The 24,995-nt window shown below is 38.3% G+C and overlaps 1 protein-coding gene across 4 annotated transcripts; it reads right to left on the bottom strand.

Annotated features, from left to right (window-relative positions):
- Positions 1-503: 503 nt before the first annotated feature.
- Positions 504-24,287, bottom strand: LOC113046598 (glutamine-rich protein 2). 4 transcript variants are annotated; one of them, XM_026207444.1, is made up of 20 exons: positions 23,583-24,287; positions 17,937-18,041; positions 17,762-17,842; positions 16,128-16,253; positions 15,434-15,794; positions 14,181-14,266; positions 13,643-13,794; positions 13,283-13,388; positions 12,198-12,458; positions 11,936-12,058; positions 11,792-11,866; positions 11,519-11,683; positions 11,127-11,245; positions 10,642-10,707; positions 9,213-9,314; positions 8,599-8,745; positions 7,245-7,410; positions 7,062-7,173; positions 3,030-3,149; positions 504-2,253 (listed from the first exon to the last, which is right to left on the bottom strand). In XM_026207444.1, the coding sequence occupies exons 1-20, from the start codon at positions 23,961-23,963 to the stop codon at positions 2,087-2,089; spliced, it is 3,021 nt and encodes a 1,006-aa protein (XP_026063229.1). In that variant the 5' UTR covers positions 23,964-24,287; the 3' UTR covers positions 504-2,086. The 4 variants fall into 4 exon arrangements, with proteins under 4 accessions (XP_026063229.1, XP_026063230.1, XP_026063227.1 ...); XM_026207442.1 differs by having other exon boundaries at positions 505-2,253; positions 8,599-8,787; positions 23,583-24,286; XM_026207443.1 differs by having other exon boundaries at positions 505-2,253; positions 8,599-8,787; positions 16,140-16,253; positions 23,583-24,286.
- Positions 24,288-24,995: the final 708 nt, after the last annotated feature.

Below are 24,995 nucleotides of genomic sequence, written 5' to 3'. Positions count from 1 at the left end.
TACGTGACTGAAACTGGGACATCATTACACAACTTCACATGCTAGCAAGTGTTGATGCAAGAATAAAGTCAGCCAAACATGACAGTTACAAAAACGACTTTCTTCTAAAGAACACAAAAGCAGATGTTTTGAAGAATGTTCACTGTGCTCTTTTTTTTTTAATACAGTGAAAGTGAATGCGACTGGAGCTCTGAAAAGGGAAATTTCAAAGTTTTTAAATCAGTGTGACCATTTAGATCCATGAATGATGTTCAAATGAACCCATTTCTAACAAACATTCATAAATCCATCACTTTGCAATTTGTCACACTGAATTGAATTTGTGTACATTTTTGCACATTTGAGTTGTTTACACATTCTTGGTTAAATTGTCATATCGTCCCCTTGGAATTGTAAGGTTCTATCTGCGTTCTCAGTAGTTTTGAGATATTGAGCTTCAAAGTTTTTGTGTTCCATAGATTTCTGTAGATAAAACCTTTTTGTTTTTTCAATAAATCCCAAAATGTACAAAACTTAAAATAAAACATCACATAATGTAAATAAATTGACACAGAATAAGAATATGTGAATAACTCAATTTTGACAAAAATGTCAGATAGAACCTTATAATTCCATGGGGACGAAATATGTGTAACTTCAACGCAAGCGGAAACAGAATTTGGAAATGGTTTGTAAATCCATTCTCTGTTAAAGAACTTAAACAAAATGGTTTAATAAACAATTTATGCATCTCACATTATTGGTTAACAGGAATTACACAAAAAAGTAAATGAGATTTGAGAGATACAACTTTCGACTGATGACTTCAGAAGACTTTTTGATGGTTTATTTTATATTATTTATTGTTGTTGACAGTGCCCAGTATCCGCCCCACATTCACTTTGTGTAACACAAACCAGTTTTGACATTTTGCACTTAATATCTTTGTTAAATTAAATATATTATTTATTCTCCACGAAAGAAGCAATTTTGGATTGGAATTGCATTGGAATAATGGCAAGATTGACATTTCTGCATAAACCTATCATTTTTTGCATTTACAGGCCTTTACAAAATGAGTTTCATGGTGTACAGTAACATGGTGTATATAATATTACCATTATTAGATTTTTATCATATATTACCATTTTACATCAGAATAATAACATTGGTCAATTACAATATTTTTACCTTGTCAACCATATGTGATTTGTTTTTTTCTTTCTATGAAACCCTGTGTCAGTAATTTGGAAATGACGTCTATGATGCTCTACAGGATGTTTGTGGTCTGCACATGGTAAAATTGTACACCGAGTACCTTTGTATCTGTGACCTCAGATTGTTCTCAAGACAAAATCCAAATTGGAAATGGGGTGACAATGAAGCTTAATGCACAAGGTCATGAAATGAGTCACTAGTCGCTCCAAAAAAACATCAACATTTACATCACTTTAAGGCAACACCTCAATTATGCTTATGATGAGTGTTCGTAAACTGAAGCGTTATACATGTGTAAGTTTCAGTGCGATAGCTCACTGTAACGATGACCATGGTGTTATCACAGAACTGAAACATACACTATTTTGCCAAAAGTATTGGGACACCCCCTTCTAATGAACAGGTTTGACTACTTTATTAATTTTCAGCTTGCTTCTAAATTTATAAAACCAGTTTGGACAAGACCCTTTTCTATTCTAACATGATGCTGTAAGGCAAGGTTCAAAAAGGAAATAAATGTAATACTTCAACTGAATAATAAATCTGACAGATATAATTGCTGTATGTTGTAAGAGGTAGATTTGAGGTGAAACAGACATGGATCTATTCCAGATACTTTGTTCTGGTTTGAACTGAATTGAACAACAAGTACTGGGTCAAATTCATCAGATCAACACTGCGAGGGAGTTTCGAATGTAAAAGCGAATTAAGAATCACATTGGATGACAAAAAATGTTTTGCATATTTAATATGACTGACGCTATTGCAAAAAACATTTATTAAGTCTTAGATGTATATTCTCAATGTTACAGAGGAACCTTCTGTTTCACATATAGCACTGCTGTAAACATTTCATTCAGACAATGGAGCGGCTCCTATTGGAGGATCTCTAGAGTGATGTCACCGGCCCATCTTCTGATTGGTTGAGCTCTCTGTGGAGCTCCAGTGCTTCTTTCAGCTCTGTGGTGGTGTCATGGAATGAGGTCTGGAGCGGGACGTTTTGGGACAGACAGTCCATAGAGGACTGGGGCCGATCTTTCATTGAGGCGCTGGATGCTGTGGGAGTGAGGGGGGTGGAGGGGTTGTCAGAGTGCAAAGGTTAAAGAGCATTCAAGTGTATGTTACGGTCACAACTGCATCACGTACAACTCGTGACCTGACAAACATGTGAGGCATCTGTCAGACGCTTACAGAATGACTTAAAAACATCTCCTTTAAAGGGTCTTGTGGAAGAGAGAAGTGCTTAATTGTATTGAATGTATACATGTAGTGCAGATACAATCTTATTTTATCTTAAAATGCAACTTAAAATCATATATCTTTTTAAAAATTTAAGTATTTGCATATTTTATATAAAATAACTGAAACAAAAGACCACCTAAGTGTACTTAAAGAGAGACACTTTCATGGCTGTTTTTCAATTTATTTAAGTCACAATGAAGTTGCCATCTCCTTATTAAGGGTTTGTTCAAAACAAGTTTAGCAACCTCTGTGAACACCACTGATCATTTCACACATGCTAACTCGGGAGCCGCCCAGAAAAACAGCCTGTCTTTGTTTACCACTGAATATTTTGACTTCTCTATTAACCCAGGCATGGATAAGATATACACAAAGGTCATAACCTGCTGAGCCTCAACTCGGACATAGCCAGGGTATTTAAAGTTCAAAGGTCAAGAACAGCACCTCAGTGTTAGCAGCTCTTGAACACGGTTAGCCTTGTAACTGAAATAGGTTGCGTTGTAAAAAGCCAGTGTTTATTTACAGCCAACTTTAACGGCTTTATACTCATCTGCTGTGAATGTGTTTAAGGTCAGCTCCTCATAACCCACCTGAGCAGCTGCGGTGAGTCTTGGCACTTTGTGGCCTGGCAGGACTTCGACGGCCAGCGTCCACTCCACTGGACCTCTGGGACTGTGAACGGCTGACCTTGTCTCTGCTCTTCCAGTTGCCTAAAAGAGCATCAACAATTCAGCTGGCAGACATGAGAACGCTGACAGCAATTAATTTACTACAATTATGACACAAGCTGATTGGCCTCTGCTGATTTTGCAGTCAGTGAACTGCTTGCTAAACATTTAAATAGTCTGGTTCAGAGTTCACTGTAAGCTGGCCCTGCAGCATGCTATAGTGTTCCTCTGAAACCTTCCACCTCCCCCAGCACCACCTGTCTAAATCTGCCACGGGATTTATATACGCAGTAGTGAACATACGTTTTTTTAGTCTGAGAGCACCTGGTGATTTTGCACGTTGTGTGATCTGTTAAATATAGCTAGTAACTAGGGCCGGGACTCGATTAAAAAAATTAATCTAATTAATTAGAGGCTTTGTAATTAATTAATCGCATTTTAATCGCATATAAATATTTGACCTGAGAACAGTGAGAAGTGAATAATGACTGAATACATAAGCTTAAGCAACAAAATATTGTTTATTTTTGTTCAACCAAGTCTAGCAGACCAGTGCAATTTTTGCCATGAAGTGTAGCAATAGCATATTTAGAAACAATTTAGAAATAGTACATTTCAGAAATTCAGGAAGCTTATACTTGCAGGAACCTTCTGTAAAGTGTTTTTTTAAGTAAAACACAATACTATCAATAACATTCAGAACATTGGAAACACTGACTATTAGAAAACATCTCTCTGTTGCTTTAGAGGCCATAACATACTAAGTCCAACTCTCAATAACCTTGGCCAAAACAATAAAGAGTTCAACATAAACTGTTGCACCAACAAAATACTACATAGTTCAACATAAAGTGTAAAGTCCACGCTAGCTGCTATATGTTTTGCGTTGAGGTGATACTTGAGGCTCGATGTACTGCTGCGGTGATATGCGAACGCTAGTTGGTGCTCCAGTAATCGGTCCGCCGAAACTCATCCAGTGAGAAACGTTCCGCGGTGCAAAAATAAGTTATTAAAAATGCGGGATTTAATTAATTAATTTTAGTTAACGCGTTATTTTTTGTGTAATTAATTAATCTCAATTAACGCGTTAAAGTCCCGGCCCTACTAGTAACTAATTAGTGCAGTCAACTGATTAAAAAACAACTATTTAATGCACATTTTCCTGGAACTAATCGCAATTATTCAAGATTAATCCCACCTAACATTTATGTTTTTAAATATACTTTAATATTGCAATAATTTCCTTTTCAATCTTCAAATGAATGTAAAAACAACATAAAGACAGTATAAGGACAGAGCCTATCACCGATACCAATACTAACAAAAATGTCTCTAGGGAACTTTTTTTCCTAATATTTAACCACTGATTAAATGAAATGTTGATTATACTAACATTACTGTATAATTCACAGCTGTCAATTTGAACTTTTATTAGACTTTAAAACATAACTTCTAATTTAAGTCAACTTAAAACAATCTTCACTTAAATCTCATATTTACCTGTGCCCTTCAGCAAGTACGAAATATACAGAAATTAAATTTATCAAACTCTAACTTCTAAATTAAATATAGATGAATTCTCAAAGCTCCGAAAGTTGTTGACTTCCTCTCTTGTTTACTGTTTAACATTCATGACAGCAGTTGGGTTATTAGATTATTTGGCTGCTATTACTTTAAGAGCTTACTGAACATGTCTCAGATCTGACTCTCATGCTCGTAGTTTCATTCGCGAAATGATACAGACTACAGCGCACGCCTCTGTATTTGTGCATGCAATTGAAGAGTACATGCTACGAGCACAGTATAACGGCTAACTGGAAAGGAAAATTAGTTTTTACTGACATATGGTCTGGAAGACTGGTAAATTAATCGCCTGCAGGAATGTGCTAATTTTGACAGCACTTAAAATAATTTTAAACAGTAAAAGTAGTATTATTGCACTTAGATGATAAGCAAAATAGTAAAGCATAATACTATCATATTTTAAAATAAAAGCAATCACATCATTCATTGCATAACTTGAGTGTTGATTCTGCAGCATTTCTTTATCGTCATTGACCCACATTTGTGTTCCTGAAGAGAATTAAAAAGCTTTTTCAGCAAAAATTACAACAAAAGCAGAGAAATGTCAATGCCAGGACATTTATTATGAGGCAATGGATTGCTCATCACATGAAGCACTGGCAAAAATGTAATTGAATCCGAAACAACGGTACAATGGTTTCGTGGTACATCACATGGAACATCGTTTTGACATCGTTGTCTCTCTCTGGAGATATTTCCTCCAAGATTGTGACTGTTGTGCTTTGTGTGGAAACAACAACTTCTGACCTTCAACACTAGACTCATTTTCCCATAAATCATCTCTTTACCTCGTAACATAGATAAGCTGCCAAAGGTTTGCTCGGTCAAGCATGACACGGCTCATCTGCCAAGCAAGTGTCTTCTGTTTGACTTTCAACCATCTTCTTTGATTCGGCGACACAACGAAGGGCAAGGTCAGAGACCAATTTTCCTCCAGGTCTGTTGCCACTTCCAGATGGTTTCTCATTGCTGCCCTGCTATTATGTAACATAGAAATGTCCGGTTCTTTCCAGCAAGCAACATTAAACTAGGCCCCCTACCAAGTCCAATCTAAAGCCCTACTGTTCTTCCTTCAAGTCCTGAAAAACACCACAACACAATCAACCACTCTGCATAACTCTAAATCAAAGTTTCAGTAAACTCTGCTACCAGGGATCAGTCATCCATGTGTTCAACTGTTCTCATGTTAACACTGTTCCAGATCTGGAGCGGGCAAACACAAAGCTTCTTAGGGGAACCCAGTACTTTTAATTAGAGAACGCAAAAGATTGGCAAGCAAACAAAGTTTTTTGAGGGAACACAATATTTCTGAAAGAGAACGTCAAGGTTCTTGGGGGAATGCAATACTTTTGCAAGAGTGCACATAAGTTTTAATGGAAAAGCATTGAAATATAATATGAAATAGGCCTAAGGGGCTCCACAGACGTCCATAACCAGACTTCTCAAATTGATGATATTTCTAGGAGCAGAAACTCAAAAATTAATAATGTTAATGAGAAATCAATGAAGGTGCTACATCATAAAGCACCATGAAAGATGTCTATGTGACTCATGTGATTTATCTTCTGAAGGATTAGCATATACAGAAATTGAGATTTGAGAGCTGCAGTGGCCTGTTCATAAACTATTGCACAGGAATCATGTGGACTACGTTTATAATTCGTAAATGGTGTTTTTATAGTTTGGTTGTCACTTTTGGAAACTGACAGTCAGGGTCAATAAAAAAAATAGCAGCATGCAGGTTTGAAACATTACGAGGTTGAGTAAATAATGGCAGAACTCAATTGTAAAACAGACATTTTTCCTATTTTGTGACTTTAATTATGATTATGAAACAAACCGAATCGTGCAGACATCATTTTTGGCCAAAGCTAAAATACAAAGCTTGCGCTCATTATTCTCCCAGTCTATAATTGAATAAATCACTATGGCAGGTGTTAGCCAAACTGAATGTGTCATTCTACAACAATAATCACAAACACACAACATACAGCGGCGAGAGTGTTACTTAATCCCATTGAAAATCTTTGGGAAATTCATAGCTGATGAATGAATCTCAGCTTTGGGAGGAATTTAAGGAGGCTTTGCGAGAATTTAAGCATGATATATGCACAAACCTTATTGAGTAATGCCTAGGAGGATCAAAAACAATGGTGAAACAATGAAATATTAATAACTGACTATACTGTAGTCAAAGTATGCATTATTTCCTGTGAGTTACGTGTTAACAAAAACCCATATTTCATAATCCCAATATAACATACTCCTCATATTGTGATGGTTTAATCAAACTTGATGGGTCATTACTGTGCACATATTCCCTCTGGGTTCTACTGTGTGTGGAGGATGGATTTAAATGACTGAATTTACCTTCTCGAGGAGAGATAGTGGGAAATCTAGTCTCGGAGAGCCTCACTGTTCTGCTGCTCATTCGGCCCTTGTAGACCTGTCCATCCAAACCTAAGATGTCCACCTCTGCTGCCTGAAGAAACACAGCTCACGGTTCAAACATACTCACCGTGTATCACATTCTCAGAGGGTTCTGCTGCAGACCTGTGTGGGCGGTGCAGAGGACACGGGCTGACTCTCCTCTTCGCTCTGGATCAGATGGGTGATGTGCTGAAGGCGGGTGTAGCGGCGGCTGGGGTAGGTGAGGGTGTGGCTGCCCCCACAGTTACGGGACAGGTAACTGTAATCGGCCATTTCTGGGATCCTCTCACTGCACAACAGACAAGAAAACATCACTCAGCACTCTTAAAGGGATAGTTCACAAAAAATAAAAACTCTGTCATGAATTACTCACCCTCATGTCGTTACGAATACGTTAGACCTTTGTTCATCTTCAGAACACAAATTAAGATATTTTTGATGAAATATGAGAACTTTCTGACCCTCCTTAGAAAGCAAGGGAACTACCACGATCGAGTTAAAGCTAGTAAGGACATCTTTAAAATAGTCAAATAGTCCATGTGACATCAGTGGATCAAAGACTGACACTGAAAACATGAAATTGTTGAATAAACGCACAAAAAGTATTCTCTAAGCTTCATAGCATTACATTTGAAACACTGATGGCACATGGACTATTTTAACAGCTGCATCCCAAATGATGCACTATACACTATGCACTCATACACTATGTACTAGGTACTATGTACTCATCCATATAGTGTATGAATTATATAAGGTCATTTTACATTTTGTGATTCATAGTCAGAGTCTGATAGCCCCTCACCCTTCGCTACATAATTAAAACCGTGATAGTTGAGTGCATGAAGTGTCCAACGTTCCACACTTCATTTATTTATTTTTTGTTATGTAAGTGCACTTTTTCTTGTTGGAATTGTCAGTGTGATCAGTACTTGCACTATTTATACTACAAAACGCCACAGAATAGTGCAAAAGTATGCGGTTTGGAATGCACCTGTTGTCCTCACTACCTTTGCGGCCCTTGAGCGTGTCAGTTGCATTGGTGTCTATGGAGGGTCAGAAAGCTCTCGAATTTCATCAAAAATATCTTAATTTGTGTTCTGGAGATGAACGGGTTTGGAACGACATGAGGGTGTGTAATTAATGACTGAATTTTCATTATGGGTGAACTATCCCTTTAAAAAGATTCCAAAAAGGGGTTTTCTGTTTCCTCAGAGAACCTTTCAGTGATCAGCTCTTAAAAGACCCATTTTGTTCTAAATGTGAAGAAGATTTCTTCACTACAAAGAACCTTTAGTGCAGTGGAACATTCCCATGGATGCTGAAGGTTCTTTGTGGAATCGTCAAAGCCGATAAAGAACGTTTATTCTTAAGAGCACATGGACAGAGTCTGGAGTCTCTAGATATCTGTGGCTGGTCTGATAAACTGACTTCTACCTCAGAAAGCTTTGCTCTGTGTGTCATAAGTCTAACTCACTGCTTGCTCATGGACCGACTGCTGCTCCTCTTTGCTGGACCCAGGCTGGGCCGGTAGTGGGTCCGTGAAATCTCTGGCAGACCCTGGCTGTTTGGGAGCTTTGGGCTCCTTGGTTTGGGACACTGACTGGGTTCTGGATCTATCTGCCTGCATATTAAAACATGGCTATGCTCATCCTGCGCCGAGCCTCTGTCAAAACAAGCCGTCTTAATGTTATTCTGGTTAGCACCTAGTTCTAGGATGAAACAAATGAACTCTCAGTGATCTCAATAATCAATTAATTAAGACCTCATCACTAATCGCCACTGGTCATGGGGACCAGTGTGGCCAGATTGGAAATGTCCAAGTATGGTACCATAAATTCACTTTAAAGTATACTCTCAGTGAACTACTTAAAGTAGACTTTTTATATGCAAGTATACATGTTTTTTTTTTAACATGTCATGTTTTTTTTTAGTTTAACAATTGTATTAGTTCTTGTATCTAGTTTTTGTAAGTTCAGAAGAGCGAGGATCATGTCTGTGCGGTATGTGCAGAACACAGAGGAGCAAGTCTGGTTTTCTATCCCCTCTGCTGGACAAGCAGGGTAAAAGCTGCAGTGGGATGTGTCTCACCTCCTGCAGTGCTGTCGCACCTGCTCCAGCTCATACACGGTGTAGGGCCGGCTGGACTTGTGAGAGGGCAGTCCTGGGGCCGAGGGCAGACTCACCAAGTGCCTGTGAGAACACATTACTGTAGTGTTTACAACAGCAGTGTAAGGATGTCCAACGAGAACACTTGACAAGTCAACATGGGCCACAAAATATCACACGTGGTTTCAATGTTTCCACACATGCTAGCAAAACTAAAGTTATGGTATTTACTAGTTGCAGTATCAACACTATATATGTCAAAATTCAAAAATCTTTAGAAGATATCACCAAACAGCTATCCTAAAAGTGAAGTTTTTAGCATTCAGTTAAAATGAGACAAATCTGATATCAGTTGAAATTTTATGACAAGAGTGCACCCTCAAAAATCTACATTATAACAGGAGTTTTGACCTTTGTTAAAAAAAAAAAAAAAAAAAAAAATACTTCTTTGTTACCCTTTTCTCTATCACATTTTAGAAATCATCTGAAATTATATATCACCTGAAAACTTAAAATCTCAAAATTCATCGTTTAAAACCCATTTTAAAATCAGACATTGCATTACCATGTAAATGGTACATCAATATCATGTTACAAAATGTTTTCATTCATGAATTATAAACATTTAAGTTTGAATTGTGCACTATAAAGTCTATGTTCAAAAACATTAGTGACAGTTAAGGGGTTAAACTACAAAATCACTTAAAAAAACTCTTTCATTACATCAGATAACATTTTAAGCTGTCACATGGTCACACCACACTGACTAATATCTCAACCAAACCTTGCTTTACTGCTTTTAAAAAACATCTTTCATATAGATATCTTTCAAATAAACCCAGGGTTATTAAATAAATTAAAACCATACATGAAGAAAAACAACATTTGTTATTGATAAAAAAAATTAAACTAAATGTTAACTCAAATAATGTAACTTAAACTTATTTGTTTTAGCTAGTTTTCAAGGCAACATTTTTAATTTTTATTTAGTTTTACTTAAAAAGATAATAAATTGACAGTAAAACTGCTAAAATGTAATATAAAATTGCAATGAAAACAGAAAATATAAAAATAAAAAAAATTCAAAATATTGATAAAAACTGTAATAGAATCTCAACTGAAGCCCCACAGAAAATATCAAAATTAATTTACTGAATAAACTGAAAGATACACCATGGAATATGTGTGTTTTAATTTCATTGTCTGCATGAAAAATGTATAATGTAAATGTACTTTTTGACCCCAAATCTACAAAGTTAACATTAGCTGATGTTTGCTAGTTCATGTTAGCTAGGATTTACGTACTTTCAAGTATTTTTCTTATTTGTCAACTAATGTAGTAAACTAGCTTCTACAAATCTGACCTTACTGTGAAGTGTCATGTCAGGTGTGCTTTATAAAGTTTACGTACTGTCCTGGTGTCATCATATCCACGGGACGATCACAGGAGATGCAGTGAAACCGGGCCACTAGTTGTCTTTGACACAGAGGCACAAAGACACATGTTTCCATACAATCTCCATCATGTTTGTCAAACACAGGTTATTCAGACAGTGATAATACAACATTACAGAAACATACATGATGATGTAAATGCTTGGCAGACGCATTTCTCAGCATGCTTTGTATCATGAATTCAGCTCTGAACGTATGTACTGACATACTTGTGTAGTGAACTTCAGGCATTAGTGTACAGTATATGTTTGATATAACCATAAACAAATATAAACGTAACATATTTTTCTTAAATATATACATGCATGTGTTTGTATTTATATTATACATAATAGATACACGCAGTATACACACATATATTATGTGAACAAAAACTTTTCTTCTGAATCGATTAATCAAGATTAATTGTTTGACAGCACAAATTAATATATGGTGCCTCACCTCCTGAATCCAGCGGCGTCGTCCTGCTCGGGGATGGGAGGTGTCTGCAGATGCTTATGAATGGTCCTCCAGCGCTCATCGAGCTGATTCTTCAGAGGATCCAGCTCAGTCCGGTTCAACTACAGAACATGACACACACAATCAGAGTCATTTCATTTCATTTCATTTGATTTTCACATAAAAACATTCTCCAGGTGCCATGATGCCTTTTTTAAGATGACTTTCATCATAATGCTTAGCTCTTATACAAAAAGAGTCCCTATATTTCTGGAAAAGATCAAACAGTGAGACATTTAAGCTATATGAGTTCATAAAGGTTTGAACATATTTTTCCAGCATTGAGATTTTCAAAGCCTTCAGAGAAGGACTGCTTCTGCCTCGCCGTCTCTCACCTTGCAGTCCATCTCAGTGGAGATCTTCTCGATCACCTTGTTCCAGTCCTGCTCCTGACCGCTGATCTTCCTCAGCAGATCCTGAAACATGTTATTGAGCTGCTCGGACATGCTGTCGAACTGCATGCGGCTCACCTTGCTCTCCAGAGCCCTCTTGTCTGCTTTCTGAGGAGACGACATCCACTGACTGAGAGTGACTGTGATGGGCCGGCGGGGACCACAAAGAGCTCATGAACTTGGATTGTTTATGAACTGCATAAAGAAACAACTCACGATTTCAATCTCCATTTCCACCACTTGCTTGTCAGCTTTCTTTTCATCCAGTTCTTCCACTATCTTGAGCAGGCGCTGGAAAAACCACAAGCGACGTAAGCGATGGAAGTAACTGAAGTCTTATGAGGCTCTGTGTCTACTCACGTCGATGTGTGTTTGTTTCTGGCTGTGTTCCTCCATCAGGAGGTTGGATGCTCTGTGGAGTTTCTCACACTTGGACTGCAGCTGCAGTATGGCTCCCTCTAAATCACTCACCAGATCAGTGCTCTACAACAAAACAACATCACACACTCATACGAGAACATTTCAGTGATCTTAGGGAAATCAGGAGACCTCAGCATCTCACTTAAGCGTTTCCTCCAGATGTTTCCTAAAATACATCCGTCTCTGTCTCTGCGTCATGTACCTTGTTCCTGTCCTCGTGTCCCTGGTTCGTGAGGAGAGTGGTCTTGTCCTCGGGTTTGTTGTGAGACTGGGACAACTGACTGACCTCCTGATCCAGACCCTGACCTCCTGTCTGCTGTTGACCCTGACCCTGACCTGAACTCTGAGCCTGATCCTGTCCGTCTGCTTTGCTGAAGCTTACTGCCTCCTGCTGTCCACGTGGTGAGAGCAGAGAGGACGAGGAGGACCTCACATCCTCCATCATAGCCCTGAGGCTGTTTAACTACAGGTGAGTCGTAAAAAATCAATAGAATGTACAGGAAAAATAATAATAAGTCAGTGGTCAGTTTTCATGCCGATATATGATAGGTGTAATATACTGTATAGATTATTGCACGATATATGTTTAATGCAATATGCAAATTTACCGTATTTTTCGGACTATAAGTCGCACCTGAGTATAAGTCGCATAATTCCAAAAATACGTCATGATGAGGAAAAAAACACATATAAGTCGCACTGGACTATAAGTTACATTTATTTAGAACCAAGAACCGAGAGAAAACATTACCGTCTACAGCCGCAAGAGGGCGCTCTGTGTTTTCAGTGTAGACTACAGGAGCACTGAGCAGCATAGAGCGACCTTTGGCGGCTGGAGACGGTAATGTTTTCTCTTGGTTCATTTCTCTCGGTTCATGTCAAATTAATTTTGATAAATAAGTCGCACCTGACTATAAGTCGCAGGACCAGCCAAACTATGCAAAAAAGTGCGACTTATAATCCGGAAAATTCTGTATACTGATTTGCTGCTCAAAAAACATTTCTTAATGTTACCAATGTTGAAAACACATGAATAGAAAATTCAAAAGGTCGTATTTTGGAAATATAAATCTCAAAGTGGTAGAGCATTGCGTTAGATGCGCAAGGTTGTGGGTTCGATTCCCAGGGAACACATGTTAGGTAAAAAATGTATAGCCTGAATGCACTGTAAGTTGCTTTGGATAAAAGCATCTGCTATATGCATAAAAAAAAAAAAAAACGTGTATAATGTAACAAATTGATCATGAGTGTTTGTCTCATGAGCCAGACGAGTTCTGTCTGTCTGACCTGATCTTGTATGTGTATGTCTTCACTGTGTCTCTCTTCTGCTCTGTCATGCGTCTTCTCCCTTATCAGCTCCTGCACTTTCTCATCCAGCTTCAGTACTGCAATCCTGCATGAGTGTGTGTGACATACAGTAAAAACCCTTCTATTGTGCTTTATTCTATCATTTATTAACCGCTTATGAAAGAATAAGTGGGATGACTCTGATCTGACATAGCGTCAGTCTAAAATGTTATACATGTGTTTGTACATCTTTCTTCCGATGCTGCGTTCTCATTACTGTAACTAATGCAACATTTAGATAACACAGTGGTTTTAGAATACAATGACCAATTTTGACCACTAAATGCAAATGATGTGTACCTGATGTGAGCCGTCTGCAGGTTCAGCTGCTCTATCTGTGAGGAGTGTGTGTGCTGACCGCTGGCTGAACCTGGGCTCTGTCCTGCAGACTCTGAACTCTCACACACCTGCACCGTCCTCATGTCCATCAACACACTCTCCACGTCTGACACCTACAGGAGTCATCTAGACTGTAACCTGCTCCTGCTATGTGTGTGTGTGTGTGTCTGTGTGTTGGACCTACATAAAACTATCCCCGGAAGTAAACTAAATCTGATTCCAAACCTCATTTTTAGGATGGCACTGAGGAAAAAAGTGGTTGTTTAGTCACGGGGCATGAGTCTGTTTGACTGACACAAATGTCCCACTTCAATTGAAAGAACAATATGAGTCTAGATGAGACTCTGTTTAAATAATTACAGATATTGGAAAGATCAAGCCAGCTTCTTAAGGGATCGTAAAATCTGATACAATAACTAAATGAAAAGACCGGTTTAAAGGACAGTTTAGGGTGTAGTAGTTATTAATTTGATCGTCAGTGTGAGTGTTTCTGTCATACCTTCTCTTTATCTGCTAGCAGGCTGTCCACAAGAGTCCTCAGATGATTCAGTTGCTCTGGCACATGGTCAGGAACCTGCCTCTCATCTACAGAAACAAACAACATATCAAGCAAACTGTCAGAAACACACTTAAACACACACAAGCTTAATAGTAACTAATGTGAATAAAAATAAAGGGATAGTTCACCCCAAAATGAAAATGTGATGTTTATCTGCCTCCCCCCAAGGCATCCAAGATGTGGATGATTTTGTTTCTTATAAAGCAGTGAAAATCAGAGGCAAAAAACGATATAAATAATCTTCAGTTTCTTGCACAGACGGATAGTTACGTTAGTTATGTATAAAATACATTGACTTTATACATCAATGTATCGTCACGAGCTGCAGGGTTTGGTTTGTGTATGTTTTATGACTCTCGATTCCTATCCACTTAAATTATGTGACTGACAGACTGCAACGGTTTGTGTTAAAAATATCTGTTTGCCTTCTAATGAAGAAACAAAGTTACATGACCCGGAGAGAGGGTGCGCACTTAAAATGTGTTTCCTCTCACTCAAACTGTGTCCTGCGCACTCACAACTCTCTCTACGCTCATGTGCTAGATATTCATTATTTTCACACGTTTTTATTTCTAGCCTTTTACCGCGTGCAGTGTGAATGCTCTGATCTGTTAACATGGGCTCGGAAAAAAGGCGCATCACAGACAGTGTGTGAACCTGGAGTTACGTAGGCATATGTCCAGTCTGTTCTGTTCTCGTGCTCCACTTAGGTGCATTGCATTCTGATTGGATCGGATAGCATACTGCGGGAGGCCGTGGTAAATTTTGCTATAAAACGATTTAGAAATCGTGCACACTCAAATCATGATTTTATGACGATTTTGATTAATCGCACAGCCCTAGTGTCAACACGTCAACATAAGTGTAGTTGTTTAAAGCATGGTGAAATATTTTTGAAACAATGATTTAAAATGTAATTTAAAGAGCACATCTTTTAATCTGACATTATAACAATGTAGAAAAGTGTCATGAAAGTGTATTTTCTTTAAATACACTTAAGTGGGCTCTAATAAAATTAATAAATACTTTTTTTCCTTTTACCCGCCATCATGTTGTTTCAAACCTGTATGACTTATGTTCATCTGTAGCGCAAAAAAGAATATATGAAAAAATATACACAGATGAAAAAAAGTGAAATAGGTTTGGAATGACACAAGCTAATTTTGGCAGAACTATCCTTTTAATTGTCGTACCCATGGCATTGAGAAGATCACGCAGATGTTGAAGCTGGGTCTGGTCAGCCTTGTTCGCCTCCAGCTGTCCCACGCGGGCCTCCAGACTGTCGTGCCTGTCTCTTAATCCGCCCACCTCCATCAGAGCCTCTACGGTCTCTGGGTAGCGCTCAGCCCCAATGCTGACCCGGGACAGTCGGCGGCCCGTCACAGTGCACAGAGCCCCGTCAGACTGGGACTGCTGGGGAGGAGAAACCCGCCGAGGGAGATCTACACCAGCTGTGCCACCTGCACCCGCTCTGTCATCTTTGAACGGGATACCCAGGTTCAAAGGGTGAACGGGTGCAATGTTTTTAGCGGCGGAGAGGGTGTCCTGCAACCCCTGGGAATACAAGAGGGAATGTCATTTACAAAGAGCATCTCATGAAAGAGAATCAGCTTGTCCTTTAGCGTATATTGCGCTTTGCATGAAACACTGAGACGAATGTCTTTGTTTTAGGCCTCGGTTTGTGTTTGTAGATGTTGGTGATGCATTTACATTTAGCAAATCATTCATTCTGGTCAATGTTTGCCTCAGCTGCAGCTGCCGCCTGCTCTAACCAAACAATGGCTGTGATATGAACCTGTGAGATCTAGTGTGGCTGTGAAAGGTTATTGGCTTCTGAAAGCTGCAGGACACACTAAATTGACTTCATGCTTTGTATTGAGTGTTTACAGCTGGACGTGCCTCCTGAATCTTCTCCCTCTCGCTCATGAGCGCAGCCTGCATCACTTCCCATGTGACACACTGCGTGAGCTCCTCTGGAACGGGGTACTGGGCCATCTTGTCCTTCAGCTCTTTCTGAGAGAGAGAGGAAAAATACAATGTGTTTGTGTGTTCTCTGAATAAACACAACATCAATTTTCTGATGTCAGGTAAAGGCAGCAAAGTCTCTCCGTCCACTGAAAAAACGTGTTATTGTTTGAGTGCAAAAATCTTGGACATTTTAAAGGGAGAGTTCACCTAATATGGAACATGATGTCATGTTTACTCATCATCTTGTCATTCAGATCAGTTTGCCTATTTTTTTTTCTTCTTTGGAATATGAAAAGAGAAAATCTCAGAATGTTGAAGCTGCTATTTTTCAATAGGGAATAGAGACTGGGACAGGGTTTATTTTTTTGTTTTGTTTTTTAAGACAAAAAATAAATTTCAGTCAAAATCCATATATCAAAACGTTATTTAAACATATATATACATGTTTAAATAAAAGGAATGTTTTAATTCTGTCATTCAAAGGTTTGGGCTGGTGACATTTTTTTTTAAAGAAATTAATATTTACATTTAGCAAGGATGCATTCAATTCATAAAACATGTCAGGTAAGACATTTATAATGTTACAAAAGATTTCTGTTTCAAATAAATGCTGTTATTATGAACTTCTATTAACTGATTTTTATTCTTCAAAAAAAATCACGGTACATCCACAATAATATTAGACAGAAAAAAAACTGGTGTAAATGTATGGTCAAATTGAAAGTTTCTTGGAAAAAACTGCCAAAATCAGTCATTTTAATATATAGTTCAGTCTTATAACTCTATATGGAGAAGGTCTAATGGTTGTTAACGTAGCTGATGATATTCAGGGTGTTGAACGACTTGGCACAAGCTGATTGGTTCATTCTGCAGATGCAGCCAATGAGTTTACCTCCTTGCATTTATATGACTGGCTATTATTCACTTGAGATTCCTGCAGCACGCATTCAGAGTTTCTCTGAAACCCTCCACCTCCCCAGCTCCACCTGTATAGATCTGCTGTGGGTTATTTTATATTTGTATAAAATAACAAATATTTGTGCAGCAGCAGTCTGGCTTAAATACTTCAAAATGATTGAAATATGAATCTGTGCAATCTGGAGTTCGACTGAAGTGCAAATTTAGTTTGACCAACGAAAAGCTGCAATAGTAAGAGATGCTTCAATCATCACTTAACTTTAGACAGTGGGCCTTCTTAGGGTAAAAGTTTTATTCAAATGTTGCTAATACTGTATATCTGTGCTTAAACATGTCTTCACAAGCTAAGATTTTAAATGAATAATGATGTACATTTCAGTCTGCTCCCCACACAAAGCACATGACTTCACAGAACTTGGAATAACTGAGTCATATGGACCATGGTTTTTGCAACGTTTTTGGTACTTGACAGTCACTGGTTACTATATGCTTACATTGTATGGAAAACATCTGCTCAGAGATTCTGCTAAATGCCTACTTTTCTGTTCCATGAAAAAAAGACTTATATAGGGTTGGAACAATATGAGAGTGAGAAAATGTTTAAATCTTGGTTGTACTTTAACAGCAATACTCACCGTAGTGTTGTCCAAATCTTCCACTTGGTGGCAATACTGCTCCATAGCAATGATACGGTCTAACAACTCATTCATGTTCAGCTGAAGATGACAATATGTTCTCAAGTCAAACAAGTGTTTAATATTTATTAGCAGAATTGTTTGATTAGTGATATTAGAGTGCATGTGCAGTCACCTGGCTGATCTGATCGTTCAGAGCATCAACTTCCAGTCTCAGATCGTCTCTGGACTCTTTGAGTTCCTGGATTTCCTTCAGCAGGTCTTGGATTAAGGCCATACACTGAGGAAGAAAACAGGATTTGAAATAACTTCAGTCTTTGAAGATTTAGAGGGTTTCATTTCATACCCCTCCTACTGGGCAACAGTAACTGGAAAATCAACACGCTCCTGGGAGAGAGAAAAAAAAGCCCATAATCCCGTTTGCCTGGACTTTGAGGAGGCTAAATCTCTAGAAGAGCACAGCTGAATCAGTTAAGCACATCCTCTGTGTCTCTTTCTTTGAAAGGTATGTAATATACTCTTTTGTGAGAGCGTAGAGAACTTCTGACCTTTAACCCCGACAGAGGTTACCATGACAAGGCCTGGGAATCGCTCCTGAATCAAACAGGATGTGGCATCGCTGTCCAACCACTTTCTGATATGTGTGCATGACCCCTGATGTCTAACCTCGGTTACTCTTAGTGCTGTTTGTCTCCATGTGAGGCTCTGTTAGATGAATCAATTTGTCTTGGGTTTCCCTTATTAGTCTGAACGGACGACTAGTGTACGGAAAGAGAAGTGAAGATCACTAGCATATGAAATAGATGATTACACTGCCTATCAAGACTGTTACTGACTGTCCACACAAAAAGCGAGACTGTGTTGTGGATACCATTGGATACATTCATAAAAAAAAATGTCTTCCTTGTTAATGAATATACAACACTTAGCAAAAAAGTAGCTATTACCTGCTGTTAACCTGTTTTAGACAAAGTACCAAATTAATACAGTGTTTCTGGACACATGCCATGGTTATTTGGACATGTATATGGTAACATCCTGGTTTTTGGGGACATAATACCAAGAAAATACCATTGTTCTAAAAGGGGACTTCCATTTTGTTTTTTGGATATGTACCATGGAAATATGATAATAACAATGGTTGGGGGTAACTAGTTATATGAAATGGAATTACACAATTTAATAACAAAATAAATGTAACCGTAATCTGTTACTGTTACTGAGAAAATGTGAAATTAAATTACGTATGCAAAATGCTAACAATTACAAAGGGGGTTACGTTTCACATATGCAGATTGAATTGATTCCTTTCCCAAATAGCTAGTTTTTGTTAAAAGTTTTTGTTAAAGTTTAACATTTCCGTCACACGCTTTAGGTATTCAGCCAATCACAATCCACTGGATAGCCGGCCAATCAGCCTAAACCTTGCTTTTCAGAACGATGGGCTTTGTAAAAATCAACCGTTTCAGAAAGGTGGGGCATAGAAGAGCAAATGTACATTATATGGGAAGTAGTTAAGCCGCATAAACACATTGCATTACACCAAACACACAAAATAATGTTATTTTTAGCAACGTCATATGACCTCTTTAACCATCAAATCGCCATATTAGAATGATTTTTTAAAGATCATGTGCCACCCGAATAATGATGCTAATTATCTGATCAAATAAATGCAGTCTTGGCGAGTACAAGATAGTTCTTTCTTTCAACAAATCTTACTGACCCCAAACTTTTGAACAGTATTGCAACAGAAAACACATCAGGTACAGTGTTCTCGCCACAGTTCTTTTGGTAAAGGACAGTTTTTCATGATGAACCTGACAGTCCATTTGTTTATGGTAATTAGGAATGATAAGAATCTAGTCAAAGCGCTCCCAGCAAATACAAACAACACACACAAGCTGTTTAACAAGTCGGAACATCATTTGTTCTTTAACGACTTGAGTCATTTCTCTTCAGATATGTGTCTTGGCACAGCGTATTATCACCACACAGCCAAACAGTCCTGTGTCCCGTGTGTCTCCACGGTCTCAGGGGCACAGTGCCCATCTCTACCCCACACCCTCCGATCGGTTGCTACCAGTAACTGACAGTCGAAACAACAGAAGTGAATATAGTAGGGAACACCCTAACTTCATCAGACCTGGGAAAGAGCGTGAAACTGATTCACCGGACCCATCGGTTTGAGTGGTATGCAAACGCCTGGTCAACCATTCCCATCCGGACCCCCCTCGACGTCCCACACTGAGCACATCACTCCAACCAGCCGGAGTTTCCCGTGTGGTCATCGTGACACAGTATGTCTCAACTTTGACGCAAGCATTGCCGTGGACAACCTATGTGTAAGGTGAGTGTCCCGCTGGCTACACTCCATGTGTACAGAGGGCCGCGGAGTCACCCGTGCTCCTCATTCCTGTTCGGCCTCCCCAGATTCAGCTGGCAGCCGGGCCGCAGGGGTCATCCGAGGGCGCTGGCGGATAACCATGGATGACTCCAAACATGCCCAAACGAGACATTAATGATTAAGAAGATGAGCTGGACCTCCCCGTGCACTAGCGTCACCGGACTGTTGTGAAAGAAGCGGCGGCTCTGCGGGAGGTTAATTACTGTCGACTTATCAGAGAATGGAGAAAGACATGAAGGGGAGGTGATCAAAGGTCATGTGAGACGCTATTACTCGCTATTAGTGCTACAATAGTACTGTACTCGACTTTCCTATTCAACTTAAGACAGATGGGCTGAAGCGTAGTGAGTGTCTACACTTTTAAAAAGTTTGGCATCGGAAACAATTTCCACTTGCTTGTAAATTTCACAACTAAATACAAAGAAACGCAAAGCGAGTAAGACTACCTATAGACTGAACATGCATTATGCACATGACATCACTGTTTCACAAATTAACATTTTTAAAAACTAAGCATTAAAGTTAGCATTTTCAGGTCCTCAAGGCACCATTGTCATGTAAAAGAACAGTATTTTTACAAATATTTTTTTTGTTGTAAATGGTCATGTAAATGCCCCATAAGTTAGTAATGTGCACCTTTAAGGAATTGATATGCACACTTTAGGAGTAAATAAGGTGCAAAGGTGGACTTTTTGAAAAGGCCTCACTGTAACAATGTAATATAACGGATGGAAAAAGGATTTTTTTAATTTTTTTATAAAAACTGAAAAATATTTAAGTAAAACACAAAATTTAATTAAATTAAATCTTAATTAAAAGGCTTAATTTGAGACTATATGATGTTTTATAAATGTACTTTTCTTACTTATCAGTTATGGTCTAGTGTGTGAATCAATTTGAATATAAACGTGTTTAATTTTCTATTCCAAATGTATATCTACTGTTAAAAATGTCGGGGTCTTAAGATCAGCAAGGCTGGGTTAATTTGATCAAAAATAAAGTAAGAATATGATTATTGTAAAATAAATAATTCTAATTTTATTTTTATTCAAAATATTTTCAATTTAATTTTATTTAACCCAATATTTATTTATTTATTTCTGTGATATTAAAACTGAATTTTCACTATCATTACTCTAGTCTTCAGTGTCACATGATCCTTCAAAAACATTGCTGCTTAAGAACATTTCTTACTATTTATGTAAAAACTGCTACATTTTCTCAGCATTCTTTGATGAATAGAAAGACAGGGACGTTGGCTATTTGTTTAGCATTTTTGGTCACCACGTACTTCCATTCGTGCTATTTCATTTAGCGCATGACTAAACATGGAATATATTAAGCGGATGAGTAGGTGTGTCCAAACTTTTGACTGATACCTGATATCTCATTCGCAGAGCACAAGTCTGTTGTTTGCAACTCAACATTCAGCAAGCGTACAGAAGAGAGCGTCTTGTGTGCGCAACAAATGGATTCACTCTCCAGACTCTGTCATGATGCTCTCCTCATACACCATATACTCCACACACAGTAAACACAGCTGTGTAGAGCAGAACTGTGTTTGGACTGAAATGTGTCCATGGGGCGATCAGGAACCGTTCTTTGACGTCCATCACTGATATTGAAGTATCTCAGGGACAAACGCGCAGAACACGAGACACAGATGGTGTTATTTGAGAATGGAGCTCAGTGTCTGTCGCTCATTGTTCTGTGGTCTGTCATCAGTCATCTACAGCTGAGACACATGATGAAACATTCAGTCTCCTGCAGACCCCCAGCAGAGGAGCAGCTCACCGGACAGACAACTCCACTCACCATACCTTCAGTAGTCAGACTTTAAAAAAGATATTTAAAATGATTTTCAGTTTAAATACTTAAATATTGTTGAAAAAAGGCCATATTTTACTGTATTAAAATTAAGATTTTTACACACACACACACACACACATATATATTAATATTTTATAGACCATACTTCACTCACGAAATAATTACAAAATATAGTTACAGAATTCACATATTCAGATGTGCAGGTTAATATTTGTTTCATTTTATCATTGTAATCTGAGAGTAGTGTATGCTACTTTACATATCAGGGAACGCACTAGCATAATTATTCACAATTACAGTTGAATTATTCATGTTTTGTCACTGATGAAACTCCTTCTCTTCCTGTCTTTCAGTTCAAATCCAAACTAACATCCCTTAGGTGTGGACATTTCAAATGAACCAATTTAAATAACTGAAGTATTTAGATGATCTGAGTAAATGGTTTAATAACCAATACTTACATTACCTGAATTGTGCTCAGTCTCGATTAACAAGTGTTTGTTTTTAAAACAGAAAAAAAAAGAATATGGAAAGAGGATACAATTTCACAACCCTCTTACCTTAATTTTTTTTCTGTTGTCAAAAAGTACATTGTTATCAGTAAAGTTACTTGCTACTTATATGATTATCATTCACATACCATGGTGGCCAAAATTACTATTTCACCAGCTAAAAAATGGTTTTTAGTCAGTTATTTCTATGTTTTACTGTAATGTGTCAGTAAGGAATATCAGTTTACATTTCCAAACATTCATTTTGCCATTAATTGTAATAATCCAGTGAGATTTGAGTCTAACAGCAGCCAGTGCTCCACACAGAGATCTGATCTGATCTGATCTGATCATCATCAGTCTGTCTGGAATAACACGAAGAAACAGATCAAACTGAGACAGACTCAATCCTGAAGTGTTTTGGAGACGTCTCCACAGTTGTGTGGAGTCCACAGTTTTATTCCAGACAGACTGATGATGATCAGATCAGATCAGATCAGGTCTCTGTGTGGAGCACTGGCTGATGTTAGACTCAAATCTCACTGGATTATTACAATTAATGGCAAAATGAATGTTTGAAAATGTAAACTGATATTTCTTACTGACACATTACAGTAAAAACATAGAAACGACTGACTAAAAATCATTGTGTCCAAAAACTTAACGTTTCCATTCATATTCATATTACAGATTTTCAAATGGTTGTATTGTCTTACCTTAACAATACATCCATAAATCAACGGAAAGCTTATTAATTCAGCTTTCATTTCATGTATAAACTTCAATTTTCAGGTCCAGGGTCACATATGATTATCATTCACATACAGTACTTTGCTTCATGTCCAAAAACATAATGCTTCCACGCAATATGCCCTTTAAAACATGGTGTAATCACAGTGAATGTCCAGAAGACATGGTGTAATCACAGTAAATGTCCAGAAAACATGGTGTGACCATGTTAACCATAACATTATACCATAATAAACATGACAGTTACTGTGTTGTGTGGTACAGTGGCGTTACCGTGGTTTGTTTTTGAGTACACAGAGTAGTACTCCTGGTTGTTTCCTCGTGCCTGCAGAGGTGATCTTACCTTGGACACCCCGTCCTCGTTGGCCTGCGTCTTTCTGCGGAGCTGCATGAGCGTCCACATGTCACTGAGCGCGGTGTCGGACCTCATGAGCTCCGCGGCGCTGGGCAGAGCCTCCAGCGCGCACATCTGCTCCTCCATCCGCAGCAACTTCTCCTCCAGCGCCCGGTACGGCCTCGAAGAGTCCAGCAGCAAGGCTTTGGTCTGGGCTGGGCTGTCATGGTCGTGGTCCACCTCCTTCCAGGTAGTTGTGACCCTCTCAATCTTCAGGTGTCCCAGGAGGGCGTGCAGTAAAGTGTGCAGCGCGCCGAAGTTTACAGATCCGGCGTCTGGAGTCCCTATGGAGAGATCCAGCAGCTCGTGCAGGCTTATGTCGCTTGACATGCTAGTCGACGGTTTAAAAGACCAAGAATAAGATGCTGTCAATCACAGGTCTATGTTTTTGAGTTAACGTTACATCTTTCCACACAGGTAGGCTACGCGAATTCCAATTCCGTCTGTTTTCAAACATAATCACTGAGTTTTAACGCTCTACGCTATTTTCTCATGAATGTGAGCATCGTAAAATTATACTAAGATCTTTAGTAGTGGCGTCTAAAGCCTGTCAGCGTTTGTTCATCTTTTAATTCGCACGTTACCGGCAGCTTTGCTTCGCTAAATTGCATCGAGATTGCTTTTCTCTTTACACTGTGCCCGCCTGCCGGCGATGCTGATTGGTTGAAATGCCTCGCGTCACTTGTCTTCTCTATCCTCAATGGATAACGTCTCTGTCGATCAACATTAATGACTTTCTGTTGTGAGCCGCGGCGTCTTGGTTGCTCAGCAACTGATTCCGTGGCAGCATCGGTAGAGCACGTGAGAGCGTAGACCGATGAACTGCACACAGATTTACATTATTTATATTTCTGAGGGAAATTATATAGTGTGATGATAAAAGTAACAAACAAACGGTTTTTCTCCGTTTACTGTACAAACAGCCATGGTGTACAAAACATTAATTCATAAATAAAATATTACATTTTCACGAAAAAAGACTAAACGAAACAAATTAATGCCGTTTTGTTATTTATTTGATTAGTTATTTATTTGTTTGTTTGGTTGGTTGGTGTTTCTTGGAGGAACTTTTGGAAATTTGACCAGAATTTGTTCCGATGAATTTGTGCCAAAATAATAATAATAATAATAATAATAATAATAATAATAATAATAATAATAATAAACTGTATAAAAATAAATATTTATCATTATTTACATAAATCATCCAATCTAAATAATTACAATAATTTTTGAATCATATTCAAATTTTCCATGACAGGTAAAAAATCGTTCTGTACAGTTGTTACATTTTTATCTTAAAAGTATGTCACATTATTGTTACAAATGCTTTGCAGCAGTTTTATTTACAAGCACAATTGT

The sequence above is a fragment of the Carassius auratus genome, chromosome 28 (assembly GCF_003368295.1).
Source record: "Carassius auratus strain Wakin chromosome 28, ASM336829v1, whole genome shotgun sequence".
Lineage (NCBI taxonomy): Eukaryota > Metazoa > Chordata > Actinopteri > Cypriniformes > Cyprinidae > Carassius > Carassius auratus.
The sequence above is the reverse complement of the archived record's forward strand: the minus strand, read 5'-3'. Positions and strand labels throughout refer to the sequence as shown.